At 37.4% G+C, this 24,991-nt stretch overlaps 1 protein-coding gene across 2 annotated transcripts; it reads left to right on the forward strand.

Annotated features, from left to right (window-relative positions):
* Positions 1 to 2,000: 2,000 nt before the first annotated feature.
* Positions 2,001 to 23,476, forward strand: rrbp1b (ribosome binding protein 1b). Of its 2 annotated transcripts, XM_081383662.1 has the most exons (28): positions 2,001 to 2,051; positions 4,319 to 5,024; positions 5,126 to 5,274; positions 5,368 to 5,490; positions 10,078 to 10,230; positions 10,329 to 10,447; positions 13,760 to 13,913; positions 14,483 to 14,621; positions 14,789 to 14,940; positions 15,098 to 15,135; positions 16,007 to 16,114; positions 16,254 to 16,316; positions 16,400 to 16,460; positions 16,544 to 16,578; positions 16,679 to 16,766; positions 17,685 to 17,777; positions 17,957 to 18,049; positions 18,205 to 18,279; positions 18,364 to 18,453; positions 19,219 to 19,311; positions 19,394 to 19,456; positions 19,641 to 19,733; positions 20,619 to 20,702; positions 20,781 to 20,846; positions 21,054 to 21,137; positions 22,230 to 22,310; positions 22,415 to 22,558; positions 23,064 to 23,476. In XM_081383662.1, exons 2-28 carry the CDS (start codon positions 4,346 to 4,348, stop codon positions 23,097 to 23,099), a joined length of 3,156 nt encoding a protein of 1,051 aa, XP_081239788.1. In that variant the 5' UTR covers positions 2,001 to 2,051; positions 4,319 to 4,345; the 3' UTR covers positions 23,100 to 23,476. The 2 variants fall into 2 exon arrangements, with proteins under 2 accessions (XP_081239788.1, XP_081239787.1); XM_081383661.1 differs by having other exon boundaries at positions 18,205 to 18,453; positions 23,064 to 23,475.
* The last annotated feature ends 1,515 nt before the right edge of the window (positions 23,477 to 24,991 follow it).

The raw sequence follows: 24,991 nt of genomic DNA on the forward strand, positions 1-24,991 counted from the left end.
TTGCCTCACTTTAACCCCGTTTCTGAGAAAAAGAAACATTCTGTGTTAGTGCGAGTGGGTGGATGTGTGTTAACAGTGTTTTAGATGTATCTTCAAACATTCAATGAACTTTGGAGCAATTCTTTGGGTGAACACTATTTTCTATGAGTAAAATAGAAGCCAGTTTCCACCTAAGGTCATTGCAATGTTATATCTCATAATTGTCTCTCAATGTGACTTTATATCTCTCTGAATTTATATTTAGAAATTAATTACGACTTTTATATCTCACAATGAGACTTTGTTTCTTGTAATTGTGACTTCATATCTCACGTTCACTGTAAAAAGTGATCAGTTGACTTAACTTAAAAAAGTGAGGAAACCCGTTGCCTTAAAATTATTAAGTAAATAAACATCATGTATTGAAAAAAATAAGTTATGTGAACTTGACAATTCCACATCACAACTTATTTTTTTCAATTATGCATTGTTTTCTTACTTAATAATTTTAAGGCCACGAGTTTCCTCACTTTTTTAAGTTAAGTCAACTGATCACTTTTTACAGTGAACGTGACTTCATATCTTGCAAATGTGACTTTATTTCTCACAGTGTGACTATATTTTGTGATGGCAAATTTATCTCAAACAATTGTGCCTTTATTTCTCATAATTGCAACTTTATTTCTCACAATGAGAATTTATATCTTGCAATTGCGACTCTTTTTCTCATAATGTGGCTTTATATCTTGCAATTACAAATATATCTCAAACAATTGTGTTTTTACTTCCCATAATTGTGACTTTATTTAACCTAATTTCAATGTAGTTTACCAAAATTGCAACTATTTTTCGTAAATTTTGCATTTATATCTCACAGTATCACTTTAAGTCTCTAAGTCTTTAAGTCTCCGCAAACTAATAATACGCAAGTAGATTTTCACATTTTCTGAAGCAACATAGCTGCGCACTGAAGTTTAAAACCCAATCTTACTGGATTGTTCAGATCTTTAACCTTAAGTATACGTGGAATATTTGCACATTAGAAAGCCCCACTTATAATAATCATACAAACATTACAACTGCAGTAGAAGTTTGTTAGCAAAGACTTTAATCCATAGCAAAGAGATGGCAGCCAAGGGCACTATGCTTGTTTATCTAATGAATGACTGGGGTAAAACGCTTTTTGGGAAGAGTTTCAGTAAATTCTTTCTCATCTTAATATCCAGGCCTTTCAGCACAACCTACATCTTAACAAACCCTAGCACAACACCGTAAGACTTAAAAGTAGCCTAAAATAGTAAGTAGCCTATTGATTTTCAGTTACTCTATGACATTTCTTTGCACTCAGTGTAAACTTTAGTTATCTCAGATTACTGGAAGTCTTTCCAGAGCTATTACATCACCTACACATGTTTGAGGGGAACATACTCTCATTTAAGCTTTATTCAAGCTGATAGGAAAAAGATAATGGGTTTTGCAATAGCTAGCTAACAATTTTGTACACTTTTCTCCCCTTCTTGTTTAGTCAAGAGTTTTTTTTTTTTAAACTCTAAATTAGTGTTATTTTTTAAGGCAAGCATTTAAACAAACCTCTCACCTTAAGTATTAACTTAGGCACTTAACTTTTTTAAGTGTGTCTAAAGTGTGACATCTAACAGTGGTCGTTCTGACTGAAATATAAAACTATCAGAGCAGTAACTGTAGCCTACTATGATACCACTAAAGTACTTTTGTAGGGTGGTATTATAAAATTGATTACTTTAATGCATAAGTAATGATTTTAAAGTATTACATTCTCTGTGTTATGTTTATATTTTAAAAACTTTTAGGCTATCATTCGACGACCCAACGAATAGGCTACTCACAGCTCTCTCCGCTTCCCACTGTACGCATTTGGATACTACGCGTGACGCGGTTGGTTTAAAGGGCGTTGATTGACAGGCGTTTATCCAATCAGATGTAAGTATCAGGTCGCATATCAGCTTTAGAGGCGGGCGCTGCGCCAACTCTCAAAAAGTGCCACGACTCCAAAAGTTAGCGGCGATTCTTTATCACTGTGCATTTGAACGCAGGTAAGCGCACGCTTTTTTTAATCACCCTTATGTGTTTTTTCACCACCAGTGAAAAAGCTAAAGTTTGTCAGTCTGACAAATGGTTTGGATATTGATGTTTAGGTTGTATTTGAAAATAATTTGTATTCTCAGATGGTTTGAACTTGTGCATTGTGATAATCTAATTCAAAGCATCTTTCTTCTGCTCGAGCGTACGTGTCCTTACTGATGCTTTTATTGACTTTGTCACTTTATAATTTTAGTCTTTCTTTATACAATATCTTGCTGTGCTCACTGGCTTTGTAAGTTACCGTTCTGTAGCTGTATTGTTTTTTTGTGTCTTTTACATAATGATTTAACATGCTATTCGAGGTTGTGGTGTTTCATCAAGCATAAGAGCAAGTTCATTTCTAGGCTTTAACAATTGTAAAATTAGCCAAAAGTTAATTGAATCTTCCTAAAAATTTAATGACTGAATCGTGTTAATAATTATCCAAAATTTCTATTTACTTTCATTTTTTACGAACTTTACATTAGCTTTTTTTTATTTTTTAATCATCATGGAAATGTGTTTTAATATTCTATGATTTTTCAAGAGGAGAAGAGTTAAAAAGTAATATATATATATATATATATATATATATATATATATATATATATATATATATATAAAACTTTGTCAAAGCAAAGTAATATCATTAAGAGGACAAATGGGGGAGAAATAACCATATGGCAAAGTTCCCATAAGTAGCCTACTTTTTTAAAAAACGAATTCTTTCAGCCATTATTATGTAACGTCAGCGACTCAGCAATGTTGCTGCAAGGGTTAATGTCCAACATATGAAAGCAGCCCCCTTTCACTGAGATGAGGAGTATGTGTCCTGCATGTAGGAACTCTGCATTTCCTGAGTCCTCTCTCTTCTGAGTCACGTGGATCCATTTTAGGATAGCCATATTCCCACATCGATCATTTTAGGAAAATAATTGCAAGAAATAGGCTTTTGTGATTAAACAAGACCTATGTGGTTTAATGTGGTAAAAAAGAAAAGTATTTGCTTGTTTTTGATGACAGCTCCTGAGGCTTTCATGATCACCAGATACGTCATGATTTTGGACATGCATCATTATAATACTATGAGTTCCTCATAGTACTTCATAAATACCATGGTAATTGTTCTGTAGATGTAGTGTGGAATCACTACAGCCACATTGCTTTTTTTTTGTAATGGGTTGCATTATAGGCTATTTAATAAATGCAAAGCAGTGAATAGATTATAATGCATATAAGTTATATGCTGTTAAGGGTAGCCGATTTCAATCAAGCCCAGTCAGTATTCTCCCCCTTACCTGAGTGCCCGAGTCAGATATGTAGAGACCCTCTCTCTAGAACTTCCATGCAAGAGTTGCACTGGCTGCTAGTTAAAACGTGATGTTGGGGGAAGGTTATTGTGGTCTGCTGCACACAGACCTGTCCCTTGGAAACTGTATGTATGCCCCTCTCTGTTTGTGTGAGGGAATGTTGATGAGTTTGGTCTCGACGGGGTGTTGCATAACATGAACTTTAGTGGGCAAAAGTTATGGAGGTGCTGTTTTCAGTGAAAATAACTTTTTTCTTTTTTTTAAACTTTGCAAGAGGGAGAGATTTTTCACATTGTCTTAAGGCAAAAAAACAAAACTAAAAAAAATCTGACATCCACTCAGTACTCAGTACTACTACTTTTTTGACCCCTCATGGAAGCCAAATACATGACAAAGCAGTATAAATGACTTATAAGTAGCAGAAATGCTGGTGAATAGGATATTACGGTCAGTAACTGAAAGCTTTTTCTTTTTCTCAATGTTGCATCCATGCATATATATGACAGTATAAAGTCCTAGACCACAGTTGTATTAACCAACAAAACTTTAACTGAAAGATTTTGCTTTTTCTCAATGCTGCATCCATGCATATAGGTGGCAGTATAAAGTCATAGACCACTGTCGTATTAGCCAACGAAACATTAACAAAACTTTAGTGAAAACATTCAATCTTCCAAAACTTTTATTAAAGACATCTGGACAGGAGTTATTGATTGGGGCATTTATCTGTGAGAAAATGTTCAAAAATAATACTTTACAGGATATACTTTAGCAGTGGTTCTTTTGACTGTCCTACGACTTCTTGTGTGAAATGCTCAGAGGATGTTGTTGTCCATTAACATTAAATAGTCCTTGTTTGCACATTTGAGTGTGTCAACAGATCATAGCCTTTTTCTTAGAAGGTGCTGATGGCTTTTGTACTTTTGTAGGATTAGGAGGGAAAGGACTGAGCAAAGATGGATATGTACGATCCTCAAACTCTGGGAATTGTGGTGTTTGGTGGCTTCATGGTGTTCTCCGCCATTGGCATTACGCTCGTTTCAACTTTTTCCATGAAGGAGACATCTTACGAAGAAGCCCTGGCCAAACAACGGCAAGACTCAGGCAAGATCCAACCCCAGCGCTCTGACAAGAAGAAAAAGGCATCTGAAAAGAAAAACAAGGCCAAGAAGAAGGAGGAGAAGCCAAATGGGAACCTTCCAGAATCTGAGCCCGAGTCCATCCCTGAACCTGTGGTAGAAAACAGTGAACCCAACGCATTACCCCAAGTTGAAGCAGAACCCCAACCTGAACCTGTGCCTGTTCCCAAGCCTGAACCTGAAGTTAAGCCCAAGCCAGTAGTACCTGAACCAGCTCCTAAGATTGTTGAGTGTGCTGCCCCTCCTACTGTAAGTGCTGTGGTGGCCCCAATTGCTCCTTCCCCAAAAGAGAAGAAAAAGAAGAAGGTGGCCAAGGTGGCACCGGCCCCCGTCAAGCCCGTGGAGGTCCCAGAAGTTGTAGTTATGGTGGAACCAGTGGTTGCAGAGATAGTGGTGAAAGAAGCAGTTGCTCCTGAGGTTGCTGCTCCCCCTAAAGATGAAGAACCCAAAACTGAAGCTCCAACCAAGAAGAAGTCTAAGAAGAAGGCTGAACCAGGTGAGTCTCGTTGGTCATATCCATCTAGGACGGATGTAATAGTAGGGGTTCAAACTTGCACTGCTCGCATCAGTCTATACTAATTTAGATTTTTTTTTAAGTGGTTTCTGTGGAAACGGTTGATGTCCCCCAGCCGTCACCATATAAAACTCTGGTCTCCAGTCTGAATAGTGCATCGTTCAGTGAATCCGAGACCCAGAAACTCTTTGAGATCATCAGCAAGAAGGCAGGAAAGGACTCCTGCCAACTGGTACTAAGTCATCACCTAATAAACCCTTCTTCAAACTGCTAATACTTGTCTCCTTCTATTAGCACTCATGTCTCTTTCCTTCTCTCATGGCAGGCATCTCAGAAGGGTGACCCCTTGGCGCCGTTGAAGAAGCAGCTGGAGGAGAAGGAAAAGCAGTTGACCGCTGAGCAGGGCAATGTAGCTGCAGCCAAAAACCGTCTCCGAGAGCTTACCAAGGTAATACGTGCCAACATAGACAAACCAATGAGGTTCAAATTAGTTTCTACCCGTAATCAAGCTTCTTCACTGCAAGGTCATGAGTGACTGTTGAAAATAATTGTGTTGGTCCTGGAGTAATGTTCAGTGATGGACTGGCCATTGAAGGATACAAATTTAAGAATATGTTTAAGATCTGCTGATCTTACTTCCTTACATAACATCACATGAAAAACTAAGGTGAATTACACTGTATTGGGCATTCAAGGTAAACATGATGGCATCAATTTACTGATCAGAAGTCAGCTTTAAGTCAGCTGTCAAAACATTGTAATAGTAAGGGGTTTTGTCTTTGATCTTCCAACTAAGAGCTGAACTGTGTGTGACTGTTACATAGTCTTAGTTCTCGGGACCATTTGTGTTTATACCATTTGGGGAAGTCAGTTGGGGGCAATTGCCTCTATTGTCTTTAGATGATTAGATCTAGTGGTTACCTCTAAGGCTGTGTGTATGTTTAGCACCTTTAAGGACAGCCCACTAAAAGACCTATAAAGAAACCATGTAAAGTATGTTAGTCAGACTGATCATGTTGGAAGTTTCTACAGCCGTGTACAGAGGAGTTCTCAATAAAGAATAACTTCCGTTGAACGCGATCCCAACTGTCTCCTGGTCTCTGCTTTGAAGAAAGAAAAACTTTACAACAGATGGTGCCTTGTGACCCGGATGGAGAAAAAAAGGAAACTCAAAGAATTGCATCTTGAAACTTCAAGCTCAAAGATCTCAACAAAGCTGACTGAGTTCCAGACTGAATTTTCTGAATCCAGATTGAAAAGATCTCAAAGACTGAATTTTTCCAGACGGAATCTTTCTCTACAAATGAAAGACTCGGTGAGTTTCACTCCATTAAAAGAACCAATGCAGACCAGTACAAATGTTTTCCTCTGCACCGTTCAGAGAAGTAGTTAACAAACAGTTGTAGAGTTTGGTTAACTAAAAAGATAAGCCTCTAAAAAAAGTTTTTCATTTAGAGATGAAAATTACCCTCTGTTGTTGGCAGGGAAGATTAACAGTTACATGTTAATATTGTGTGTATCCTCTTACTAAGAGAAGACCTATTCTCTGTAAGCTAGAGAAGAGTTAGCGTCATGTGCTAATAAGATTGTTACCCTCTGTTTGTAAGACAGTAGAGAGAAGCTTTTTAGTGTTTGTTTGTGGTAACAGAAAGTTACAAAATGGTTAGAAGGAATGCTAGGCTGATTTCCACAACGGAGAAAGGTGGATTAGCTAGCCCGTTATGGACAGACAATGAGTTCAAATCCTTGTTAACAGAGCACATGGACTCCATCGTGACTGAGCCAGTCAGATTGAATTTAACAAAGAAATTTTGCATTGATCCAGAAAAAGTGTGGTCAATTGAAGATTGTAAGAAGGTACTAGGAGCAAGTATTCGCAAGAACGATATGAAAGCCATTATCTGTTGTCACAGAGAATTCGGTTTAACACTAGCTACAGAACAGTCTAAGCGCAACTCAGAGCTAGAGAAACAGATCAAAGAGCTCCGTGCTAGATTATCTTCTGTGACGAAGAAAGTAAACCGCAACAAAGATACAGAAAAAACTGATGTGGAAGAAGTTAGTCAGCCTGATAACAATTATCCTGACTTAAAAGCTTTCGTTGAAACAAATGTAGCCATCCAATCAGTAACTGATCAGCCTGTAGATTCAGTGCAGGTTTGTGGGGCTAGGAGAAGATCTCAGGGAACTAAAAGTGTTACTCCGACCTCTTCTGTTGTCCAAATACAAACGGTTGCCAAAACATCTTTAGGTCCTAAGGATATAGATAGACTCTCCCAGAGTTTACCCTCAGCACGCACAAATTTTTCTGAATTTAGAGGAGCATTGTTCAGTAAAATGCATCTTTATGACATGTCGTTGCCGGAAGTCACACAGCTAATGTCACAAATTCTAACTGAATCTGAATTCAACAATTTTGAGTCTGCTGTTACTTCCGAACTGGAACATGTCAGTAAAGGCGATTTGAGAGAAGGTGTTTTGAAAATCCTAAAGAATATCTTAGGACCCAAAATCGATTGGTCGAAAATTACCAATTGTGTACAAAAGAAGGGTGAAACTGTTTGTGAGTACACAGAACGATTCTGTCAGGTAGCTGTAACGCACAGTGGAATAGTGGAGGATTCCGAAAGTGTGTTAGCTGACAAAGGAGCTCTAATCCGAATTTGGGCAGATGGTCTTGTAGCTGAGTACAGAACAGCCTTGCCATTCCTAGATATTACGTGGGCTAAAAGAACTCTCAGAAGTAACCTAGATAGTTTAACTATTTGGGAAAGAGATTCTGATGTCAAAGAGAGAGTAAGAATTGCAGCAGTTTCTGTTAAGGTTAACTCAGAGAAGCAAAAGAAACGCAAAAGCCCTAGAGAAGCCAGTTGTTCTTACTGTGGCAAGCACGGACATTTTGGAAATGAGTGTAGAAAAAACAAAAAGAATTTTAAAGATGTAAATAAGGTTACTCAGCTCCTGCTCAGCTTGCTTGCTACTCTGAAGCAACCCCTCCCCTCGTGGGGCAACCTGATACCGTGTTAACCATTTAGGCTGTGAGTGCTTAATTTCCCCAGTAACACACAACAAAGATGAAAGACTTATTTTTGTTTAATAGAACAAAAGGAAAGTGACTGTCTCAGCCTTTGTTTGAGGGACATTCAGTATACTCACAGCCTTAAAATGTTATCACAGAATATTGCAGTTAGACAACCATCCTCTGTTAATGATGTTTATTAGGACTGATGTTTCACTGGAGAATGGAAATGTGCCAATTTTTCTCACACACTGTACAGTGTGCACACAACAGGGACAGAATAGGACACACAGACCAGGGCGGAGCCAATGGAAGAACCGATGTGCAACAGGCCTCGGGGGTCAGCCATTTGGTGAAGATTTCCTCATCCCCCCTCTTATCCCCACCTCACTGGTCCATAGGTGTCAAATCAATTAAGAGATAGGGAAAGAATGAAACAACCGCAGCAGACGCTACAGCCCTAGTGTTTAAACAAATACTGCTACAACCCTAGTGTTTGGACAAATACTGCTCTGTCGTCTTTTGTTTTCTTTCTTCCTCTGTGCAGATAAACACTTGATGGCTGTTCCAAAAATCCATATGCAACGACGTCTCACCTGCATATGAAGCCACAACCTCAAGAAGACAACTACACCCACTGCTGAACGAGCCAATCACAAAAGAAAAAAAAGAAAAAAAATACACAACGCAGAGATACAAAACCTTCAGTCATCCATCGATATGATCAAGACTACAAGCCTGCACCATTATCTGAGTGCTGCACCTAGTTAATATGACTGAAGATAACTTTTCATGGTTCAGAAACCTGTTAGTATCAAGTATGTCAACCAACAAATGACTCACGTCCAGCACAAGGAAATAACAGTTTTTTTTCAACTAGAAAAGACTATTACTCGTAAGGTTTCACGGACCCTAAGTGCATGTTTTTTTTTCTGTCAACATGCAATTACAGATGAACAATACAGAGCAAGTTATATGCGCCTGTAACTTACACAAGTTACAAGAATGAACATATGCGATGTGCCTGTAAATTACACCAGTTACAAGAATTAACTTTATGTGTTTAAATTTGTATTTTGTGAGAGTTTTTAAGAACTCTCAAACGGGGGACTGAAGGATACAAATTTAAGAATATGTTTAAGATCTGCTGATCTTACTTCCTTACATAACATCACATGAAAAACTAAGGTGAATTACACTGTATTGGGCATTCAAGGTAAACATGATGGCATCAATTTACTGATCAGAAGTCAGCTTTAAGTCAGCTGTCAAAACATTGTAATAGTAAGGGGTTTTGTCTTTGATCTTCCAACTAAGAGCTGAACTGTGTGTGACTGTTACATAGTCTTAGTTCTCGGGACCATTTGTGTTTATACCATTTGGGGAAGTCAGTTGGGGGCAATTGCCTCTATTGTCTTTAGATGATTAGATCTAGTGGTTACCTCTAAGGCTGTGTGTATGTTTAGCACCTTTAAGGACAGCCCACTAAAAGACCTATAAAGAAACCATGTAAAGTATGTTAGTCAGACTGATCATGTTGGAAGTTTCTACAGCCGTGTACAGAGGAGTTCTCAATAAAGAATAACTTCCGTTGAACGCGATCCCAACTGTCTCCTGGTCTCTGCTTTGAAGAAAGAAAAACTTTACAACACCATCCATCCATAGTATTTCCCTGTATACGCCTGAGATGCTGGGATACGCTCCAGCATCCCTGCAAAGCTACAAAGAACAAGCAGTTTGGAGATTGGATGGAGCAATGATCCTGTTGAAAACTAGTCTTAACCAAATCCCTGCCTGTGCCCCAACCATAACCATTTACTACATTAAAATCGGAAATATGATTGGTTGATAACACACCACCCTAAGCACCTAATTCTAACTTTTTCCCGATCTCAAAATTTTGATTGGTTGATAAAAACGCTGATCAGGAACATGTTCTATTTGTCAAAGTGACATTAACCCTGAGGGTCTTGGGTCATTAACCGTATCTCTGACTCTCTTTGCTCTGGCCAATAGGAGCTGACTTCTGCAAAGGGCAAGATGACATCCATAGAGACCCGTATGAGCTCTGAGCTGAGCGCCCGTGGCCAGGAGATCGCAGCCCTACAGGCTCACATGAAGACTTCCTACCAGGAGCACATCAACGAGACACAACAGCTCAACGGCAAGGTCACAAGTCAACAGCCTCTCACACTTATTTCCCTCTCGCTAGGCTGTGTAGTGTGTTGTTAGATTATTAAATGAGTTGTTTATGTGTGTTTCCACAGATCCAAAGCCTGCAAGAGCAGTTAGAGAATGGACCGACTGCTCAGCTGGCCCGTCTGCAGCAAGAGAACTCTATTCTCAGAGATGCCCTCAATCAAGCCACTAGCCAGGCTGAAAGCAGGTACTGAACACAGTCCCTTTATAAACCCTTACAGTGAAACCGATGTAGGGTTAAAAGTTTGGGGTAATTCTTTAGGCCTCTCTACGGACACGAATACCAACACAACACCAGTGCAGACTTATGACGCTTTAAATCTTGAGATCTTTAAATTAGAGAGAATTCTGATTGAGTCGTTATATCTGAGTCACAGTTCCTCTTTGTCATTATCGTTTATAGCTGTGGTGTGTACTTCACTATTCTCATAGAATAAGAACTATTATTAAAGCTTTATCTTTATAGTTCTCGTCCTTGGTGTGAATGGGCCCTAAGCCATACTTAGGATTTTGCCAGGTGGATGCCAACCAAAACGGGTGGAAGGGACCTCATCCATTTCTAGAGACCAGGGGCCCGTTCTTCGTACGTCGCTAACTCACTTAGCTGGATTTGATTGTTGGGGATTTGGCATGATCTTGGATTGTTTGGTTCTTCGACGCTCATCCTGGACTTGCTGTCATAGCAACAGGTGCGCAATCTTAAACCTGCTCGGGAGCAGGCTTATTTCATGTTATCAGGATTAGACTGCGGCTTCATAAGCGGAGCTGATACGGGAAGTCCAGCGCAGCGCGATAGTGCACTCTCTGAGATATATATTTTTTCTCGTGACTCGTGAGATTGTCGTTTACATTATTAATTTGTTGGAAACGCACATTTATTTTCGACTTGTCGGAGTCGGGCTTTAACTACAGCACAAACTGTTTGCATTGCCCTAAGATTATTTGCGAGTGGCTCTTTCCTTTACACTATTGGAGATGCGGAGAACTTCATGGAAAGTGCTGTCTGTCGTGTCATTCGGAGTTTACCTGGCGCTTTTAGGTTTAAAAAAACAGGTTTAGGGTTTTTTTGTGTGGAATTTCCAAGCCACTTAAGACCCAATGTTGTAAAGCATTTTTTTTAAAGTTTTTTTTCATTTATTTTTTATTTTTTTAGGCTGTCATAATTTTTTATGAAGATCATGCAATCATGACCATGCCGATTACAGTATATGTCACTCAGGCTTCACTAACGTGATTGGTAGACTATAGGCTATAGACTGCCATCAAGGCCTCAATAAGGGGATTATGTGAACAGAAAGAGGGATCACAATGTAAATGTGCAGCCCAGTTACTATTGTGATTCTTAATATTCCAGATTAGTAATATTATATAAAAAAAAAAAGAAGGCAATTGACTAAAATCTTCCATATCACAAATGTGAAAGCAAAACGGCCAGGGTCTGTGCATGACTTAAGCATTTTCAGAGATTCACATTTATGCACATTATTTGAAAGTGGTAAGAAAAGTTACACAATTAAATATCAAGCTCACTGCATTACATACACTTATGCTGATCCTAACAGAACTGCATTTTTTCATAGGTGATTATGACATGTTCCTGCAGACAGGTGTTTTATGACCCCATTGACCCAAACCAGTTACAATGCAGCTCCAGGACAAGGGCACACATTGAAATGAACTTTGGCTAACTAAAGGGAAGATGTCAGTGTCTGAAAACTCTTGAGGGTTGCACACCTGACAGGGCCTGTGACATTGTTGCATGTGCCATATTACACAACATTGCCAAAAAAACACACTTTTCATTAAATGTTTAATAAAATACAAATATGCTTAGTTCCTTGAGTTTTATTTCAGTTGTTCTTTGTAAAGAAAAGCCAGTAGTCAAGTGATATTAGACACATGCCTCATGCAACAAATAAAAAGGAAAAGTTGGCTATACACTGCCCACCTGTAGCAGGCCTGCCTATGTCTCCTCTGTCTGTGCAGACTCTTCTGTAGGCCTTTCTGTAGATGTGGAATCCTGCAACTTATATTGCAGCCATAAAGCATACAAGTATAAATTAAGTAGAGTTATTTATGCACTTGCAGGTAGGCTAGTTCCTCCATATGACAGTTATCTGAGAAGGTTTATTCACTGTCTAGTGCAATGGAAACAAATGGACATTATAAAGTCTTATACTTTATTTATTTTGGAAAGTTAGAAAATGTCCACTTACTGCACATATTTCAGCCACCACTTTCTTGGGAACAGATACAAGTGTTAATATTTTTACATTAACATAAGTTTATCAGTTTTCACTTTCACAAGTCAAAGCAATTCATCATTACTCAAGATTTAACAGTTGAAATGACTATATGGCCTTCATTTAATGCAGCTAAAATTATTTTACAGTGTAGGCTACTAAGATCTTTTCTTTTCTCAGCCTTTTTCTTGGTTGCTTTTATAATCAGACAACCATTTATTTAACAGTGCCTTTTATAAAAGAGACTATATAACAAAAAATACCATTATGTAGAATATTTTTGTACTTCACTTTTATTTGTTCCCATGTTCTAGTGTGGTGACTCTGACATTACAATGAACAAAGTAATTATGCAATTATTAAAATACAAAAATATAGGCTAATAAGTGATAAAAACATCTAACATGGCCACTTCTAACGGATTTAAATTGTCTGCTGCTTTTTGCCAGCCCTCTCTCCTGGCTTTTGCAGACTTTGAGGTGTTCCCTGGCGTTTTAATTAAACATTAAAATTCCGAATAAACTTTGACTATTAGTTCTTGCTCTGCTAAGGAGAAAAACTGAGCGCGCTCTTTGGCCACGCCCACGCTGAGCAGCCAATAGCAGCGTTGCTGATCAATGTTTCTACTATCGATACATATCCCCTTTTAACCAGCGCATGAACGCGCAATTATCTCAGATGACTCAAACCAGCTATACTAATCATATCCGGCAAGTGTGTTCGAAGAACCGAGTTAGCCAGGTCATGATTAGCACGATGATATCATCTTGGATGTCTCATTTGATCTCGGATGTTTTAAGCAACGTACGAAGAACAGGCCCCAGAGATTTGAGCATGTTTTTGTTTTTGTTTTTTTTGGGCCCGTAAGCAATTGCCCAGATCACCTGTACCATGCTGCCCAGATAACAACTATATTCAGAAGACCTTAGCAATCACATAGCAACGCATTGGCAAACCATGCCCCTTCATTTTGCCCAGGCAAGCATCACAGGTTTTTCTTAAGAAAATATAAAAATCGAATTGTGCAAATTCATTTAATTGGTACAGAAATGACAGAAAGCACATTTATTATCCTTAGTGCTCATCAAATCTAACCTGTGATCCCATTCCCCCTCTTTCTCCCCTTGTAATTCCCTAGCAAAAGCCATAAAATAAAAGCTACACAGCGCAAGCTAACACTAAACCTGCCTCCAGCTATAAAACGTATTATCTAACCATTTCCTTTTTGTAAATCTGTGGCTTTTTCACACGCACAGGCAGAATGCAGAGTTGGCAAAGCTGCGTCAGGATTGTGTGCGTCTAAACCGAGAGCTGAATGAGCGCACGACTGCTCAGCATGCTGAGGAAGAGCGCAGGAAGACCATTGAAACCAAGATGTCCACTGCTGAAGAACAGCTAGCGCAAACACAAGTAAGCCCTGACCCCTGACCTTTTTCCTTTTATCTCATCTCTCTTAGGTGATTGTGGTCTTTGTACCATGACAATTCTCTTCCCCTAGGTAGGAATTTCACCATATACATTAACTTTAAAAGCAATTCCTATCTGTCTTTGTGATGACTTGTATTTCTTTCAGGACATTTTTTCTGTTCGTGTGTGTATTTATTTGAGTTTTTTTCCCCAGCTTAGCTATGCAAGAAATGTAAACCCCTGTGGCTAAAACTCCCATGTTGGATGTTTAGCAATAATACATTCTTTGATATTAAAGAGACAGTTCGCCAAAAGTCATCATTAGGGCCCGAGCACTGATGGCGTGAGGACCCTATTGGAATTGCTCCGTTTATTTATATTTGTTACAAACCTGCACGCATACACAATGAAAGTGGATGGTGAACAGGGGCTATCAGGTTCCAAATCTGAATCTGTACAATAGCTTTGCAATTGACTTCAATTTTGGTTTCTTACACAAAGCATTGTATGGCTATATTGGATGCTGTTTTGGGGTGAACTATTCCTTTGACAATCCTCTGTGTCTGTGTTAGGCGTCCCGTGTGGAGGCAGAGAAGGCTCTGCAGCAGAAGTTGGATCGAGTCTGTGAAGAACTCCATGAGGCTCAGCACAGAAGCACAACCCTACAGACTCAAATAGATGCATCAAAAGAACAAACCAAGACCCTTACCGGTCAGTACACTCAAACACATCTTGTTTCATTTATTATGCATTCCCTTGGCTCAGTTTCCAAATGGAAACAGTGAGTTGAAAAAAAAAAACATTTAAAGGGGGCATGTTCTAGTTGTAGCGTTTTATGTTTTTGTACCTTTTAAGATGGAAATAACTTCTGTTTACAGTACTCCAGGAGCGTATGCGCGTTACAGAAAAAGAGCTGAAAGACCGATGTGAAGAGCTGGAGATACTGAGAGCACAGCTGTCTCAGACACCACAGGTTACTGAGGAAAAGCCCTCTGTGGAGACAGAAGCAACCGTACAGGCTGAGATCCAGGTACAAATATTTAGCACTGTGATCTAGTTGCCAATGCAATGCAGCAAAACCAGGTTTTTGACATGAGCATTGAGATTTTAATATCAGGTACTGTACTGCATGTAATTTTTTGAATAACAAATAATACTATTCTCATCCCTGTTTTGATTCTGTATAGAAGATCAACTGCGAGGAGGTTGAACAGTTGAAGAGCAGGTATTGTGAACTGTTCACAATTCATTTGAGTCACTACATTTAAAGTTTAATTTTTAATTGACATGTTCCTGGATCAATAGATTTTCCTGCCTGAACATTTTGCCCTAACCCTACCCATAAGTAAGGGCAGTGTTGCCAGATTGGAAATGTCGAAGTATTGTACCAGAAGCTCAAAATTATCGTATTTGGAAGAAAATGATCGTTCACGAGTCAAACCAGTACAGAATACAGCTATTTATTGACAAACAACTTTTTGAAACGACATGAAAATGACAGACATCCCAACCTGCACAAAGTCATTTCTGGGAGTCAAGAAATCTCCAACGGGGTGGGGGGTGTATCGGTTCTGATTCGGTTCGGGAGTATTAAAAGCCCGCCCGCACTTACAACTGATTGGTTGGGTCCTTACATGCGCTTCGTGAGGCACACTAGCACACACACGCAAGGTCTCTCGCTCCCTCTCTCTACACGTTCTTCCCCCGGTAGACGTAGAATCCACAGCTAGATCAATGAGAAGCCCTATGATTACAACGACCATCATTTGAAGTGTCACACAGTTCTGAAATTATCGTACATTATAGGATTTTTTCCATTATTGATCGTACATCGTACAGAGGTCAAAATTATCGTACAAATACGATAATTATCGTACATCTGGCAACACTGAGTAAGGGAAATGATAGGTGAATAACACTGATGTAGAAACACCTAACCCTGGTTGTAAGACTAAACTTGACATAAACTGTAAACCCGTCCCTCAAATCTGATTGGCTAATTGGAATGTTGTTCTAGGATCAACAAAGATGTTGATCCAGGAACTTATTTCACTTGGTGAAATCACATTCACCATGCTTTGATATATTGTGTGTAGTCTGAGAGAGAGGGAGGACCAGCTGACATCAATGGAGGCGGAGCTTAATCAGATGAGGGAGGAGCTTGACACATTTAAGAGAGCTCAGTCTGAGGAGACTCAGAATAGGTACTGTTTTCGTTATTTAAACTTGATGAATTTAATTTATCTTCAAATTAAGATCGGTTCAATGACACCAGTTGTTTCTAAGACCTCAGTGAATGTGCTACTCTCTGGTGTCTGATCTAAACACGGACTCGTTTTTCAGGGTTAATGAGGCGGACACGGAACGAAGGGAATACACAGCTGAGATCGACCAACTGAAAGCTAGGTATACAATACAGCTGATGCTTTCTTCAAGTATATTTTGTAGACAGTATGGATTAAAAACATTTCTTTCTCACTATCCCTCAGTCTGAAAGAAAAGGAAGATTCTGTGGCATCTCTACAGGCTCAGCTGGAGAAGATGGAAAGTGTGAGTTGAGCATATGATAATTTGATTTGAATATTTGCATGTGTGTAATACATGTGAATTGGTATCTAATTTTAAATCCACAGGCTGATACTGTTGAAGCTGAACCACCATTTGAGAAGTAAGAGATTTCTTTTGTCAATTCCTCCAGATATTTGTCTTCTTTTATTCTTTCCTGGATGCTTCTGATAATGACCGACTTTTGTTTTTGTGTCTGTCAGCCTGGAGAAGGACGCACGCATGATCTCGCTGGAGGAGGAACTTCAACAGCTTAAAGAAGAGATGGAGCGAGTGAAGGCCAAGAGCAATGTGAGTTCATCTCTACCCTACACGTCCATCCATATTCAAACTGTCCACACTGTATACCTGTCTATCTATCTACATCTACCCAAACTGTTGGTCCACGCTTGCCTATGGGTTCTTTCATATCTACCCAGCCTTTCTGACCATATCTACCTTACCTGTGCGTCCATATCTACCCAACTTGATCATATATACCAACTCGTCCATTTATATCTACCTACCTATGTGTCCGTTTATAACTACCGTCCATCCATATTTACCAAACTTGTCGATATCTATCCTACTCGTATGTCTATCTATCTGTCCATCTATATTAAACTACCTTTTCATATCTACCTAATCCATTGGTCCAGGTCTTTCTATGTGTCCGTCCATATCTACCCAGCCTGTCTGACCATAACTACCCAAGCTGCGTCCATATCTACCTAACCTGTTCATTTATGCCTACTCGTCCATCCATATCTAACTACATGTGTCCATTCATATCTACCCAGCATATCCATCCATATCTACTCACTCGTCTGTCTATATCTTCCTGTCTGTCCATGCCTGCCTACATGTCCATATCCACCCAGCCTGTCTGACCATATCTCCCCAACCCATTCAAATATACCTACTCGTCCATCCATATCCACACTCTGTCTGACCTGACCTAGCCTACCTTTACGTCCATCTACCCAACCTGTCCATATATACCTACTGGTGCACCTGAATTTATCTGTCCATCCTGATCTAACTACGATCTACTCAACCCATCTGTCCATATATACCCACTCATTCATCCATGCCTGCTTGCCCATCCATGTGTATCTGCCTTTCCCATTTGTCTAACCAGCTCATCCATCCATATTGATTACCTCTCAGTTCATATTTATCAATCTCTAACTACCCATCCATCCACATCTAATTGTGGTGTGTGTTCAGGAACTGCGAGATAAAAACTATGCCGCAGTGGAAGCCCTATCTGCTGCTGAGAGGCTGAGTGAAGAAAGACTGAGCCAAGCCAAGGCCGCACAGGTAACCCTGATATAAACACGTACAGTATAAACACGCACTTACTTCTATATCTACACAATACACACAAACCATGATGAATGAGGTGTTCATTATCATCAAAAGGCTGTAGTTGGCTATAACTATTAAACATTTTGTGTGGTATAATTTAATTTAGTGATCAAAGGCTTATGTGTGTGTAGAGTGAAGTCGAGCAGCAGCTGAGCTCTTTCCAGACAGACACCAGAAACGCTTTCCAGACGCTCTTCCCTCACATCAGCATAGAAATGCATCAGGTTGGAATTCCTTTTTTTTTATGTAAAGTGAACCTGTGAATAAATGTATTAAATGTGTGAATAATTTTAGAGCACAGGTAATTTAATATTTAAATTAAATCATATTTTGTATACTTTTTGTTTTTTGTTTTGCAATAAACATATGTATGTTGTAGACAAACTGGCTGGAAGCATTCACGCATGAAGCACAGAAGAACCTGACAGAAAATCAGTCAAGCTCAGATGTGACGGTGAGAGATCATGTCTATAGACGCACACCTGCAATGCACGGTTGTTCTCTTCTCATGTCTCATGTTTATCTGATTATGTGTCAGGATCTGCAGCAGAAACTCGCCCAATCAGAAGAGAGACAGAGGTCACTTCAGGCTGAGTGTGAGCAGTACAGATCGACTCTCAGTGAAACGGTATGGCGGCACGCACACATCAGGCGAACATAGACCACACTTTTTTCTTTTAAAGCAGGTTTTTTCTAAGAAATTTACAGATATGTTTAAACTGATTTACATTTGCATGAGATTTAAAAGTGAAATCAAAAACAAAAACTAAACCTTCGTACATCCAAGCCAGTAGGTGTCAGCAGGGCCAAACATTAACACCCACTAAGCGTCAAATAAGCGTAAAAATTGCATTGGTGATTATTTGAAACGGTGTCAATCTCCAGTTGGCCAGTAATATTTGTATGAATTTTATGCAATGTTGTGAGAACATGAACGTAAACAACATGTCTTCTTGCACTTGAACGGACACATTTTTGAAATGCCTGTCTCGGCCAGTATCCTAGTAAACGGTTGGTTATGGCTTAGTGAATATAAACAATCGAGAAAGATGTGTACAAGTATCAGTGTATTGGATCCATGCATTAGGTCTTAAAGTGACAGCAGCCTAATATTCCTCCTGCCGTCTGTGTTTTTAATGTTAATCAAACCTCATTCACTGCTCTTGACTGAATAACTTTTGTAAATTTAATAAGGATTAATCTGTTTAATTTATACAGTGAAGACTATCCAGTGTTATTTTACATTTGATTACTTTATTCACTTCACTTCTTTACTCACATTATTAATGTCATAATGTTTATTTTTAGGAAGAAGAATGAAACCATAATGATATCAAAGTCTGTAAATGTTACATTTATTATGTGTTACATTTGTTATGTGTGTTTTGTACAGGAGAGCACGCTGAAAGTTCTGCAGAGTAGTGTGGAGGACGGCGAGCTCATGTGGAAGTCAAAGATTTCAGATGCTGAGCAGCAAAAACAGACGGTAAGAACATCCCTTCACTGACCCTGGATTTGCGTGACTGTTTACAACACTTCAGTTGTGCTGAAGTTTGGATCTCCCACAGGCTCTGGATCAAGTGAAGGTCCTGGAGGAGACGATAAATGTGGAAAGACAGGACACCAATCAGGTTCATGCTCACATTTGCCATATTGTTCTTTGGTTTTGGGGACTTGGGGACTAGGTTTCTGACTCGCGTTGCTCTAACCCCGTATTCATTTTTTTTTTTTTTTTTTGTGAAATGCAAAAGGAGAAGCTTTGATGAATGTTCACGCTGCTCTTGTTGAAACATACTGTTCCTCTGTTCACTGTAGCTGAAGGGGCAGGTGATGCTTTTGGAAGCCCAGCTAGAGAAACAACTGGAATCCATAACCATCAGTCAGACGTACACAGAAGAAATGTCTCAGGTGAAACGACTCGCTGATTCCTGTATAGTTTTCCCGTTTTGAACGGAAGTTCTTTAATGTTTATATTAATGTTCACTGGTGGTGGATTGAGGAGAGATCCCCTGACATGATTGTAAAGCGCTTTGGGTGTACAGTAGTACATATGAAAGCGCTATATAAATGCCTTATTCATTCATTCATTCATGTTTAAATGAGTTTTATTTAAAAAGAGAAGATCTGTCTAAGGGGCCGTTTACATGACAACAAAAAACAGAAAACTTTTATGGGGACCTGAAAATGCAAACTATTGAAAACTGGGTTCAAAGTCCATTTTTTTAAAAAATGATACCATCACTGTAAAAAATTTCTAACCCTCCCAAATCAAAAATTTCAAGTGACCGATAACATCTACATTTTTCAATTGGCCCAAGTGAAATTCTGTAAATTATAAAATTAAATTAACAGATTTTTACTTGGGCCAATTGAAATTTACAGAATTTCACTTGGGCCAATTGAAAAATTTAGATGTTATCGGTCACTTGAAATTTTTTATTTGGGAGGGTTAGAAATTTTTTACAGTGATTATCGTCACTAAACGTGAATTCATGAAAGGGATGATTATTATTACATATTTCGTGTTCAGTCTATAGGCGCGTAGTGCTTCTTTACGGTGATATCGCCATCTACTGGCCTGGCATGAATAATACAGTGTTTTAGTCGTTTTTTTTTTTTTTTTTTTTTTGCGGATATTGACAACGTTGTCGTCTGTACTTGAAAAATGCAAAGGAATTTTTTATTTTTTTTTTTAGTCCATGGTTGTCGTGTAATCATACCCTAAACGACTCACTGACGTTTACGTTAACATGTTTGAATATGTTGTCATATCCTTCTTTATATTCTTCTCAGCTGAAGGCATTGTTATCAGAAACTCAGGTCCAGCTGATATCAGCCAAAGCAGAGGCTCAGGAACAGAGAGCAGAACTTTCATTGGTAAGTTTAACAACGGTTTGTCTTATGTGGCACATTTCTACTTTCTACTTTGAGTGGCAGCTGTGCTGTGCATTACAGGTCAAGCAGGAGCTACAGGAAGCGAGTCGGCAGGCAGAGAACGAGAAGAGCGCACAGTCCACTCAGGTCAATACTGGTTGTGTGTATTTATGTATATTATGTGCATGTCTGTTATGTTCCGCATAGCTTGAAGACCGTTTTCTGGCATGCTTTTTTCTGTCTTTAGCAGTTCAAGTACATGCACATCATGTGTACATGTATACATATGCTGTGTGTGGGTATTGTAACTGTGACTAAACTTGAATCTCTACTCCTCGATGTCTAACTTTACAGGTGAAAACGCAGCTGGAGGAGGCAACAAATAAACTGCAGACAGAAGAGGACATTCGACAGCAGGTTGCAAACAACTATGAACAGGTGACAATTTAGAGCGGTGTTTAGATTCTTTCACTTTTTTTCTCTTTTCTTATGATTTGGTTTTTATTTACATTTAATAATTTCATCTTAAATAAAAAAATATTATTGTTATTTAGATAATTAAATTTTGTTTTAATATTTAAAACGATTTTATTTTATTTTATATTTTATATTGTAGTATTTTGAGATTTTTAACTTTCATTAAATTTCATTTTTTTCTTGATTTATTAAGTGATTTTATTTTAAATTAAAAATTAGTATTTTATTTTTTTTAATTATTTTGTTCATAATTAAATTTCAATTAGTATTATGGACTGAGATTTAGCCCCTTTTGACTATTTTCTTATTGATTTGTATTTATTAATTTAATTTTAAATTCAAATTTATTATTGGAAAATGTTATTTAAAGTATTAAATTTAATTAATTTGGTTTTAAATAAAATGTTTTTTTAATTTATTTTTTATTTTATTTGGTTTATTTAAAAAATAAAATAAATTATTGTGTTTTGAGATTTTTGAAATTCATTTTATTTCCTTTTACACTTAATTCACTTAATTACACTTAAATTTAGTTTAACTGAATTTATATTTTTATTTTTACTGTTTGATTATGGATTTGCTTTTTATTTAAATGTATTAATTACTTTTAATTAATTATAATTATTTAATTTTTACTTAATTTATTTAGATTTTTAATGTGATTTGGTTTGAATTGATTTTGCTTTAAATAAAATTTGTTTTAATATTTAATTGATTCATTTCATTTGGGTTTAATTTTATGTGGGTTTGTTTTTCGTTTTTGGTTTGATTAATTAATTTAAATTTAAATTAACTATTTTAATTTTATTTTGATATTTTTGACTTTCATTTTCACAAATACAATTTAATTTGGATTCATTTTATTTTAAATTACAAGTATTTGAATTTTAGTTTGTTGTTGTTCTTTTTTTATTACTAATTTAATATATCTTTTTTTATTTAATATTAATTTTATTAAATTTCTTTTAAATAAGTTTTAATTAGAATATAATTTAAACTGTTATATCGTATTTGAATTTCTTGGTGTGTTCACACATGTATATTTCCACTCAGGCGCAGAAGTGCGTCAGGGATCTCGAGGCTCAGTTAGAAGAGTTGAAAGCTGCTGGAGAAGGACCAACTGAAGAGCTAAAGGTTCCTACAACACCTCTTCAAAATCTCAGGTGTAGACCAGCATATAAAAGATCTCCGCTCTCTGATGGTGTGTGTTTTGTGTGTTTTTTGGGTGTCTATGTCAGGAGAGACTGGAGAAAGAGAAGAAGCTGACGCAGGACCTCGGCCAGGCAGCCTCTGAACTGCAGCAGCTCCTGAAGAGCTCTCGGGAAGAGCTGGACAAAGAGAGAGAGAGCGTGAAGAACCTGCAGGAACAGTTACAGGGCAAGGTACATTATTAACACTCTCCATACATTCACAAGAGGAAAGCACACAAAATGTAAGGCCTTCAATCTATGCTAAACGTATATATATATATATATATATATATATATATATATATATTGTATGTAATATATCTATTGTATGTAATATATCAGTAACATTTAAAGTCAGCATGAAACGGAAGCTGCTATAAGTCTTTTCTTCACTATTGTGACGCATATCCGAGTGAAACAGCTTGTCGAACAAGAACAAATGTAGGGCGGGACTTGATTTTGTCCATCAGGATTCAATTGGATGGTTGTGGTTTGCTATTGGTCGATCTCATGTGAGTGACAGGTTGCCCCGCCCTCATGCCAGTAAACGCATCATGAGAGAAGTTATTGTGATTTTAAAGAAAATAAATACCGCAAGATTCCATAAAAAAAAAAACAAGAATTGTCAATTTTGATCTGATGGTGACTAAATGGAGGTTGATTTTGTGACGTCTAATTCATTTTATTTTTTCTACAGGAAACTGAAGAGTCAAAAGAAGGAACATCTGTTTGACCGAATAAATCCAACAACCTTGTGCCTTAATTATTCTTATGCATTATTTGCTTTTGTATTCTCTGCTACTGTGGCAAATGTGCCGACTGTTATTAGCCAGTGAGGATCGTTAAGGGAGAAAGCATAATATATTTTTATGTTTTATTGGAGCTGTTATTAGGTGACTGAACACCTAAAGTTATTGCAAACCGCTCAGTGTTGAAAGATACAGTACAGGATGATTTGGGCAAATGCTCTTTTTATCTTTTGTTTGTTCTCATGAGAGTCAAAGGAAGGAACATTTCATGTTGCAGAAATGCAGTAAAAGCTACTACACTTTTGTAGTTGGCTGTTAACAAATGTGATGATATGATAATAAAATACAGTATGTACTTTGAGTTGTGTGTTGGTCTTCTTTACTTTCAAATAAAAAATCAAGTAGACTACTGTTCAAAAGTTTGGGGTCAATAAGATTTTATTCAGCAAAAGTGCGTTAAAAAGTGACAGTCATGACATTTACAAATCATTTCTATTTCAAATTAATGCTGTTCTTGTAAACTTTCTTTTCATCAAAGAACCCCCCCCCCCCAAAAAAAATAATATATATATTATATTATATTATATTATATATATAACCATGATATATATATAATATATATAGATATATATTATATATATAATTAGAATATATATATATATATATATATATATCATATATATATATATATATATATATATATATATATATCATGGTTTCCACAAAAGTATTCTAACTGTTTGTTTGTTGTTATTGGTGTGATTTATTAAATATGCTCATATTGAGGGCCACAGTAAATCATTTAATAATTTAAAAATTTTACATTAATATAACACTGAGATGTTTAATAACTTAAGCACTTAAACTCATCTTTGATCGACAAAATGACATATTTAAATGCATTTGCATTTGCGGTTTAAACAACGTGGCGCAGGACGTGAAAATGATAACTGCGTCGGGCTGAAACTAGCAAAACACACTTGCGTCGCGCTTGGCACTGCATTGGGCGGGGTGTATGATAGGGTCCTGTTATTGGTTCACTGCAGTTTTAAGGAGAAAATACTCAGCAATGGTGTTGAATTATGAATGTGCACATGGATTGTTTTAAAACATATTAAAAACACCCAATAGACATATAAACAACATTAAAAGCTTGATTTTCACCACAGGGGGACTTTAAACACGTTGTAAGTTTATGAATACATTATTTGTCTGATTTAAAATTCTCCCCACCTGTTTTCTGTTATATACAGTCAAACCAAAATTTATTCAGACACCTTCAATTTCACTGGTTTTGGCCATCCATCTGTTGTTAGACTGTCTCACAAATGAATTAGGTTGAATAGCTGTCATTTAACTGTTAAATTTAAGTTCACAATTAGATAATACCAATTTGGGTCAACCAATTGCAAGTAATGCTTAATTTTGTTTAGTCTGTGGTGTAAAAATGTCACATTAGCAATTAAAGAAAAAACACTTAGGCAAAACATGGTCAGGTCAAAGTGTCTGAATAATTTTTGCTCCCAAATTGTTATGAATTTTACTGGTAGTCCACTGTATGAAGGATTTTTGGGTATAATATATCACAGTTTACTTTATTTTGCTATCCTCACTCACATAAATGAACTATAGTGTCCTGCACCCACTAGTAAAAAAAAAAAAAATTATATATGGTGTCTGAATAATTTTTGGTTTGACTGTATATAGCCTATATACACACTGAATTAGTAAATATAATTGTTTTATACATTTAAAATATTGTATTAATATTTTTTATATATATTTGATGCACATTATAATAATAATAGAATATATTTAGATAACATAGTCATGTTTAGCTTCAGTTTCATCTCATTCTCGTCGCTGATTGGACGCT

Source organism: Scardinius erythrophthalmus, assembly GCF_964197995.2.
Source record: "Scardinius erythrophthalmus genome assembly, chromosome: 14".
NCBI lineage: Eukaryota > Metazoa > Chordata > Actinopteri > Cypriniformes > Leuciscidae > Scardinius > Scardinius erythrophthalmus.

Coding starts and splice junctions, on each gene's coding strand:
- rrbp1b (XM_081383661.1), top strand. CDS start 4,346: ATGGATATGTACGATCCTCAAACTCTGGGAATTGTGGTGTTTGGTGGC. Junction 16,461..16,543: donor AGCTGGAGAAGATGGAAAGT/GTGAGTTGAGCA, acceptor TTAAATCCACAG/GCTGATACTGTTGAAGCTGA. Junction 18,454..19,218: donor GATCGACTCTCAGTGAAACG/GTATGGCGGCAC, acceptor TGTTTTGTACAG/GAGAGCACGCTGAAAGTTCT.